The sequence below is a fragment of the Danio aesculapii genome, chromosome 21, assembly GCF_903798145.1.
Source record: "Danio aesculapii chromosome 21, fDanAes4.1, whole genome shotgun sequence".
In the NCBI taxonomy this organism is placed as follows: domain Eukaryota; kingdom Metazoa; phylum Chordata; class Actinopteri; order Cypriniformes; family Danionidae; genus Danio; species Danio aesculapii.
The window spans coordinates 46,545,174-46,555,173 of record NC_079455.1 but is presented as its reverse complement, the minus strand read 5'-3'; the positions used below and the strand labels follow the sequence as shown (position 1 = coordinate 46,555,173).

The window sequence follows — 10,000 nt, the reverse complement described above, 5'->3', positions numbered from 1 at the left end:
CATTATAAACACTGAACGGGACAGGTTTTAAATTCTGAATAAAGACAGGTTATAAACACTGATAAAGACAGGTTACAAACACTGAACAATACCTGTAATAAACACTAATACAGGCTATAAACACTGAACGAGACTATTAATAACACTGAACAATAACTGTAATAAGCACTAAGGCAGGTTATAAACACTGAACAAGAAAGGTTATAAGCACTGAACAATACCTGTAATAAACACTAAGACAGGTTATAAACACTGAACAAGACAGGTTATAAACACTGACTAATACCTGTGTAAACACTAAGGCAGATTATAAACATTGAGCGAGTCAGGTTATAAACACTGAACAATACCTGTAATAAACACTAAGACAGGTTATAAACACTGAACAAGACAGGTTATAAGCACTGACTAATACCTGTGTAAACACTAAGGCAGATTATAAACATTGAGCGAGTCAGGTTATAAACACTGAACAATACCTGTAATAAACACTAAGACAGGTTATAAACACTGAACAAGACAGGTTATAAACACTGACTAATACCTGTGTAAACACTAAGGCAGATTATAAACATTGAGCGAGTCAGGTTATAAACACTGAACAATACCTGTAATAAACACTAAGACAGGTTATAAACACTGAACAAGACAGGTTATAAACACTGACTAATACCTGTGTAAACACTAAGGCAGATTATAAACATTGAGCGAGTCAGGTTATAAACACTGAACAATACCTGTAATAAACACTAAGACAGGTTATAAACACTGAACAAGACAGGTTATAAACACTGACTAATACCTGTGTAAACACTAAGGCAGATTATAAACATTGAGCGAGTCAGGTTATAAACACTGAACAATACCTGTAATAAACACTAAGACAGGTTATAAACAGTGAACAAGACATAATAAACACTGAACGACCTGTAATTAAACACTGAACAATACCTGTAATAAACACTAAGACAGGTTATAAACACTGAACGAGACATAATAACACTGAACAAGACAGGTTATAAACACTGAACAATACCTGTAATAAACACTAAGACAGGTTATAAACACTGAACAAGACATAATACCACTGAACAAGACAGGTTATAAACACTGAACAATACCTGTGATAAACACTAAGACAGGTTATAAACCCTGAATGTGACATAATACCACTGAACAAGACCTGTAATTAAACACTGAACAATACCTGTAATAAACACTAAGACAGGTTATAAACACTGAACAAGACATAATAAACACTGAACAAGACAGGTTATACAGACTGATTGAGACAGGATATAAACACTGAATGAGACAGGTTATAAACTCTGAATGAGAAATAATAAACACTGAATAATAATATAATAAACAGTGGACAAAACAGATTATAAACTTGTTATAAACATGTTATAAACACTGAACGAGACCGTTAATAAACACTAAATTGGACAGGTTATAAACACTGAATAAGCCATAATAAACACTGAACAGGACAGGTTATAAACATTGAACGAGACATAATAAACATTGAATGACACCTGTGATAAACGTTGAACAAGATTTATGGTTATAAACGATGAGCGAGCCAGGTGATAAACACTGAACAAGACTGATTATAAACACTGAATAAGAGATGTTATAAATGCTGAACAAGGCAGGGTATGAATACAGAATGAGACAGGTTATAAAGCCTAAATAAGACCCGTTATAAACACTGAACAAGACAGGTAACAAACACTGCATAAAACATGTTATAAACACTGAACGAGACAGGTAATAAACACTGATCAAGACATGTTATAAACACTGCACAGGACAGCTTATATACACTGGTGTGTGTGTGTGTGTCCTCAGGTTGTGGGAAACACCACGTCAGGCTCGTACAGTTACAGCACTCATCAGAGCGTGGCGTTTGCGTATCTGCCTGTGGGACTCACCCAGTTGGGTCAGAAGCTGGAGGTGGAGTTACTGGGTCAGAAATACAGCGCTACGGTCACCAAAGAGCCACTGATCCTCACCGAACCGGCCCGAACACGCCTGCAGAAGAAGAAGAGCAGCGTCTAGACATCAGCTCAGTGAAAACACATCCAGTGACACACAACACTGCACAAATGCATTAAATGAACAGCCAATGAGAAGAAGGGGGCGGGGCATGTCAGACACTAGAGAGTTATTGATTGGTCAGAAGATTTGATTTGACAGAAATGGTTCATCTGTTTAAGCGGAAGAGACAAACTGCAAACTGTAGATGTTTATATCAGGCTTATATCTGCTAAATGTGAATTGTGGAGTTTTGGAGACTCTAGATTAGAGACTAAGACTAACAAACTGATACTAACACCTAAAAAAACATTCATTTCATCCCACCTTTAAAGGGATAGTGCATACACAATGAAAAATCTGTCATCATTTACTCACTCTTTACTTGTTTCAAACCTTTACGAGTTTCTTTAGTTTCTTAAACACAAGAGAAGATATTTTGAAGAATGTTGGAAACCTGTAACTATTGACTTCCATAGTATTTGTTTTTGATATTGTTGAAGTCATTACAGGTTTTCAGCATTCTTCAAATTACCTTCTCTTGTGTTCAACAGAAGAACGAATCTCATAAAGGTTTATAACCACTTTTATTGAGTTAGCTTTATTGAGTTTTGCTGCTGCTCAAATGTTTTGTCTTCATGCCCAGATGTGAATTATTGTGAATATTTCCAGTCTTTTCGATCACTGACAGTCTTTTACAGTTTTACGGGATTAGATTGACTGATGAGTCTTAAACAGCCAGAGAAGAACTTTAATAAAATCTCAACATCACAGATTCATGATTATTAATAAAGATTATTTCTGTATTTCTGTACAGTGTTCATATTGTTAATAAACTCTCCTCTCTGATAGGTGGTGCCATAACAAACAAAAAAAAAAAATATATATATATATATATATATATATATATATATATATAAACACACACACACTCACTGGCCACTTTATTAGGTACACCTGTCCATTTGCAGCCTACCTGAGTATTGTTGCTGACCATGTCCATCCCTTTATGAGCACAGTGTCTCCATCTTCTGATGGCTACTTCCAGCAGGATAACGCACCATGTCATAAAGCGCCAATCATCTCAGACTGGTTTCTTGAACATGACAATGAGTTCACTGTACTCAAATGGCCTCCACAGTCACCAGAGCTCAATCCAATAGAGCACCTTTGGGATGTGGTGGAACGGGAGATTGGCATCATGGAAGTGCAGCCGACAAATCTGCAGCAACTGTGTGATGCTATCATGTCAATATGGAGCAAAATCTCTGAGGAATATTTCCAGGAGCTTGTTGAATCTCTGCCATGAAGGATTAAGGCAGTTCTGAAGGCTAAAGGGGGTCCGACCCAGTACTAGTAAGGTGTACCTAATAAAGTGGCCAGTGAGTGTATTTTTAAGTTTAAAACAGGATATTGTTTATAACATGCTCATTTTAGACTTTATTAACAGTAACAAGATAACTCCGCTGTCTTTTTCACTACAAATATTCTTAAATGTGGACACATTTACAGGAGAAGTAACATTACTGAACATTATAACTCTTGTTTTATACAAAAATAGTTTAATTAATTGAGTTTATGATTAAAACAAGAACAAATATCTACTCATGGAGTCCCCTTCAAGGTTTTCTGATCATACAACTGTACATTTGGTATGTTTCATGCTCATTCATTCATTTTCCTTCAGCTTAGTCCCTTTATTCATCGGGGTTGCCACAGCGGAATGAACCGCCAACTATTCTAGCATTTGTTTTACACAGCGGATGCCCTTCCAGCTGCAATTTAGTTCATCAGTTCCCCTATACCGAAGCACCCGGAGGAAACCCACGCCAACACGGGGAGAACATGCAAACTCCACCGGGACTCAAACCAGCGCCCTTCTTGCTGTGAGGGCTCAGTGCGACACCAATGCACCACCACTAATATAAGCTTATTTTAACGCGTTACCTAATCGGAACTTCCCTAAACTATTTATAATAAGGAAGACATACTTTGGAAATCTACCTAATGAATATTAATGACGTGACGAAACCAAAGGGCTGCACCAGAGCCGCACAGCCAATCAAACCCCGTCACGTGACTGTTTAGTATTCATGAGCAGAAGCGGAAGAATATTATTCATGAGCTGCAGTGTGACAGTTGTGTTGATATTACGTGTTCCTGTTAAAGTTGTTCTAGTTTGAGTGGGTATTTTAGTTTGTTTTGCATCAGTTTTGGGTGGATTATCTGCGATGTGTTGATGTGTTGAGCGGAAGTTGGCGTTTGTGGCTGTTCCGTGTCGGGCTGAGGATGTCTGTGAGGAACCTCGGGCTGTGTTTGCTGTGTGTTGTGCTGGAGTGTGTGTCCGCCAGACCCCCGCATGTGGTGCTCATATTAGCGGATGATCTGGGCTGGAATGATGTGGGTTTCCACGGCTCTGAGATTAAAACTCCTCATCTGGACCGGCTGGCGGCGCAGGGAGTCCGGCTGGAGAACTACTATGTTCAGCCGCTCTGCACACCGTCCCGGAACCAGCTGATGACCGGAAGATACCAGGTGACACACACACACACCGAGATGATACACACATACACCCAAACTTGCACAGACACAAAGATGCACACAGTCTGACCCACAAACACTGCACAGACACACACACACACACACACACACACACACACACACACACACATGTTTCACCATTCGGTAGTCACACACACATTTCACCATTTACACACAGACATACATGTGCACACACACATTTCGCCATTCAATAGTGTCACACACACACATACATATACACACACATATATATTTAAACATAGACACACATATAAACACACACACATATATATATATATATATATATATATATATATATATATATGAACATGCATATGTAAACACACATACATAAACATACACAAATATAAACACACACATACATAAACATACACGTATACAAACACACATATAAACACACTTATTTATATACATATATATATATATATATATATATATATATATATATATATATATATAAAACACATGTATATAAACACACACAAATATAAATAAACACACACACATACATAAACATACACCTACACACACACATATTTATAGATATATAAACACATACATATTTATAAACACACACATATAAACACATACACATATATACACACACACACACACAGCCTGAAGTGATGTCCTGGTGTTGATGCTCTGTGTGTGTGTTTAGGGAAGTGGACTCCAGTGGAATATACTGCTTCATGTGATGATTAATAAAGACCTTCATGAGCCTCAGCAGTGTCCAGACACCTCGGAACAGTCATTGAGAATAACACTAGTGTGTGTGTGTGTGTGTGTGTGTGTGTGTGTGTGTGTGTGTGTGTGTGTGTGTGTGTGTGTGCATGTGTGTGTGTGCGTGTGTGTGTGCAGATCCGCACAGGGCTCCAGCATCAGATCATCTGGCCCTGTCAGCCGTACTGTGTTCCTCTGGATGAGAAGCTCCTGCCACAGGTGCTGCGTGCGCGGGGCTACCACACACACATGGTGGGCAAGTGGCACCTGGGCATGTTCCAGAAGGACTGCCTGCCCACACACAGAGGCTTCCAGAGCTTCTTTGGTAGGCGGAGCTTCAGCTGACCCAGGATCAGTGCCATGCTGACCGTATATACAGACATATGTATCACAGCAGGCCGTATACAGTGGTGTGTGTGTGTGTGTGTGTGTGTGTGTGTGTGTGTGTGTGTGTGTGTGCGTGCGTGTTCATATGTGTGTTTTTGTGTATATGACTGTTTGAGTGTGCCTATGCATGTGTTTGTGCATATACATGTTTGTGTGTTTGTGTGTGCATATGACTGTGTGTTCATATACATGTTTGTGTGTTTGTACGTATGCATGTTTGTGTGTGTGTGTGTGTGTGTGTGCGCATATGACTGTGTGTGCATATACATGTTTGTGTGTTTGTACGTATGCATGTTTGTTAGTGAATATGCATATTTGTGTGTGTGTGTGTGTGTGTGTGTGTGTGTGTACATGTGTGTTTGTGTGTGCATATGACTGTGTGTGCATATACATGTTTGTGTGTTTGTGCATATGCATGCTTGTGTGTGTGTGTGTGTGTGTGTAAGTGTGTGCATATAACTGTGTGTGCATATACATGTTTGTGTGTGTGTGTGTGTAAGTGTGTGCATATAACTGTGTGCATGTGTGTGTGTGTGTGTGTGTGTGTGTGTAAGTGTGTGCATATAACTGTGTGTGCATATACATGTTTGTGTGTTTGTGCATATGCATGTTTGTGTGTGTGTGTGCATATAACTGTGTGTGCATAAACATGTTTGTGCGTATGTATATGTGTGGGTGTTTGTGTGTGTGTGTGTGTGTGTTTGTGTGTGCATATGCATGTTTGTGTGTGTGTGTGTGTTTGTGTGTGCATATGCATATTTGTGTGTGTGGGTGTTTGTGTATGTGTGTGTTTGTGTGCATTTGCATGTTTGTTTTTGTGTGTGCATATGCATATTTGTGTGTGTGTTTGTGTGTGCATATGCATATTTGTGTGTGTGCGCATATGTGTATGTTTGTGTGTGCATATGACTCTGTGTGCATATGCATGTTTGTATATGTTGGTGTTTGTATATGTGTGTGTGTTTGTGTGTGCATATGCATATTTGTATGTGTGTTTGTGTATATATGTGTGTGTGTGCATGTATGTGCCTATGCATGTTTGTATGTGTGTGTGTTTGTGTGTGTATGTGCATATTTGTGTGTGTGTGTATGTGCATATTTGTGTGTGTGGGTGTTTGTGTATGTGTGTGTTTGTGTGTACATATGCATATTTGTGTGTGTGTGTTTGTGTATATGTGTTTGTGTGTGCATACGCATGTTTGTGTGTGTGTGTGTGTGTGTGTGTGTGTGTGGGTGTTTGTGTATATGTGTGTGTGTGTGTGCATAGGCATGTTTGTGTTTATATGCATATTTGTGTGTGTGTGTGTGTGTTTGCGCATATGCTTGTTTGTGTGTGTGTGTGTGTCAGTGTTTGTGTATGTGTGTGTTTATGTGTGCGTATGCATATTTGTGTTTGTGTATGTTTGTGTGTGCATATGCATGTCAATGTGAGGGTATGCATGTCTGCGTGTGTATATATCCTGTAAATGTGTGTGCATGTATTTATATATATATTTGTGTGTGTGTGTGTGTGTTTGTGTGTGCATATGCATGTCAATGTGAGGGTACGCATGTCTGCGTGTGTATATATCCTGTAAATGTGTGTGCATGTATTTATATATATATTTGTGTGTGTGTGTGTGTGTGTAGGTTACCTGACGGGCTCAGAGGATTACTACACACACAACAGGTGCAGCTTCATCGCTCCTCTGAATGTGACACGCTGCGCTCTGGACCTGCGGGACGGCGACGATGTGGCTCTGAACTACAGCGGACGATACTCCACTGAACTGCTGACAGAGAGAGCCACACACATCATCACACAACACACACCTGACCAGGTACAGTACACACACACACACACGCACACACACCTAACCAGGCACAATCACATGCACACAGAAAAGCACAATGCCCCCTGCTGGAGAAGAGAGGCTTAGCATTTTCATCAGTGTTACTTCTACTGTTTTAGTTAAGTACAGGTGTGTGTGTGTGTGTGTGTGTGTGTGTGTGTGTGTGTGTGTGTGTGTGTTGTGCAGCCGCTGTTTCTCTATATGGCGCTGCAGGCAGTTCACGCACCGCTGCAGGTCCCCGAGCGCTACATCGCCCCCTACAGCTTCATCCAGGACCCACACCGCCGCATGTACGCTGGAATGGTGTCCGCGATGGATGAGGCGGTGGGAAACATCACTCACACACTGCAGCAGACTGGGCTGTGGGACAACACTGTGCTCATCTTCTCCACCGGTAACACACATACACACAGACACTGCAGGACTCTTCGGCCACTTTATTAGGTACACCTGTCCAACTGCTCGTTAATGCAAATGTCTACTCAGCCAATCAGATGGCAGCAGCTCACTGTATTTAGGCATGTAGACATGGTCAAGATGATCTGCTGCAGGTCAAAGCGAGCATCAGAATGGGGAAGAAAGGGGATTTAAGTGACTATAAACGTGGCATGGTTGTTGGTGCCAGACGGGCTGCTCTGAGTATTTCAGAAACTGCTGATCTACTGGGATTTTCACACACAACCATCTCTAGGGTTTACAGAGAATGGTCCGACAAAGAGGAAATATCCAGTGAGTGGCAGTTCTGTGGGCGCAAATGCCTTGTTGATGCCAGAGGTCAGAGGAGAATGGCCAGACTGGTTCCAGCTGATAGAAAGGCAACAGCAACTCAAATAAGCAGAAGAGCATCTCTGAACACACAACTGTGTGATGCTATCATGTCAATATGGAGCAAAATCTCTGAGGAATATTTCCAGTAGCTTGTTGAATCTCTGACACCAAGGATTAAGGCAGTTCTGAAGGCAAAAGGGGGTCCAACTCAGTACTAGTAAGGTGTACCTATTAAAGTGGCCGGTATATATATATACACACACACACAGTGATACAAAATGAACTCAAAAACAACTTGATACACACAGTTTTCTAAATGCTTGGTTTAATATCTATATCAGTTATTGTTTTAATTAAATATGCACTCATTTGCATATAAATCAGTTTAAATATTCATGTTTCTTTTCTATATTTTTAAGTCATATAGTTTCTTTAGAGGGGTTTTTGATAATCTATTTGTATCTCTTAATAAATGAAATGTATATCTCCACAGTATTTGTCTGTTGTAGTGTAAGAGTGTGTGTTGTAGCACTGCTCCTCCATCAGGTGGCGCCATCTCTCCTCTGTGTTCAGATAACGGCGGTCAGACGCTCTATGGAGGAAACAACTGGCCTCTGCGTGGCAGGAAGTGGACGCTGTGGGAGGGTGGAGTTAGGGGTGTTGCCTTTGTGAGTGGACCACTCATAGAGAAGCCTGGAGCTATCAATCGAGAGCTCATCCACATCTCTGATTGGCTGCCTACGATTGCGGGTCTGGCGGGGGCGTCGACCAACGACACCAAACCTCTGGACGGGTTTGACGTGTGGCAGTCCATCAGGTGAAGCAGAGCTCAGCGTTCTTCATTAGTATATTACATATTAATATATTATTTAAAGCAGAATTGAGCTGAATCCTCCTGAATGAGAGCTTTAATCACCTCAGATTTGCAGATCTGCATTAGCAGTGTTCACATGGCATTAATACACCTCCGCATGTTAAACATGACGATTCATTCACTCATTTACCTTCAGCTTAGTCCCTTTATTAATCAGGGGTCGCCACAGTGGAATGAACCACCAACTATTCCAGCATATGTTTTACACAGCGGATGCCCTTTCAGCTGCAACCTAGTACTGGGAAACACCCATACACACTCATTCACACACACACACTCATACACTACGCCCAATTTAGTTCATCAGTTCCCCCTTTAAGCGCATGTGTTACTGTGGGGGAAACCAGAGCACCCGGAGGAAACCCACATGCAAACTCCACACAGAAACGCCAACTGACCCAGCTGGGACTCGAACCAGCGACCTTCTGGCTTTGAGGCGATCGTGTTACCCACTGCGCCACTGTGATGTCCCACACAGAGATTCAAATATACTAAAATATACTGTCACTGTTTACTCACTCAAGCGGTTGCAGACATTTGAGTTTCTGTCTTCTGTTTAACACAAAAGAAGATACTTTGAAGAATGTTGGAGACTGGTAACCATTGACTTCTATAGCAGGAAAAACAATTGAAGTCAATGGTTACTGGTTACTTATATATGTTTATATAAGTGTGTGTGTGTATATATATATATGTGTGTGTGTGTGTGTATTTATATTTTTATATATATGTGTGTGTGTGTGTGTGTGTGTATATGTATATGTTTGTGTGTGTATATATATATTTATATTTGTATGTGTGTATATTTATATTT

General features: G+C 40.5%; 2 protein-coding genes across 3 annotated transcripts in view; both read left to right on the top strand.

Moving 5' to 3' along the window:
- dmgdh (dimethylglycine dehydrogenase) overlaps nucleotides 1-2,846 on the top strand; it is a 44,983-nt gene extending 42,137 nt beyond the window's left edge. The window contains exon 16 of the mRNA XM_056445714.1: nucleotides 1,855-2,846. Coding sequence (XP_056301689.1) covers nucleotides 1,855-2,064 — 210 coding nt within the window. The 3' untranslated portion in view covers nucleotides 2,065-2,846. The remainder of the gene's footprint in view (nucleotides 1-1,854) is intronic.
- Nucleotides 2,847-4,148: 1,302 nt separating this feature from the next.
- Nucleotides 4,149-10,000, top strand: part of arsb (arylsulfatase B) — a 6,596-nt gene continuing 744 nt past the window's right edge. For both annotated transcript variants that reach the window (XM_056446605.1, XM_056446604.1), the window contains exons 1-5: nucleotides 4,149-4,575; nucleotides 5,464-5,650; nucleotides 7,342-7,532; nucleotides 7,731-7,938; nucleotides 8,886-9,129. In XM_056446605.1, coding sequence (XP_056302580.1) covers nucleotides 4,330-4,575; nucleotides 5,464-5,650; nucleotides 7,342-7,532; nucleotides 7,731-7,938; nucleotides 8,886-9,129 — 1,076 coding nt within the window. In that variant the 5' untranslated portion in view covers nucleotides 4,149-4,329. The remainder of the gene's footprint in view (nucleotides 4,576-5,463; nucleotides 5,651-7,341; nucleotides 7,533-7,730; nucleotides 7,939-8,885; nucleotides 9,130-10,000) is intronic.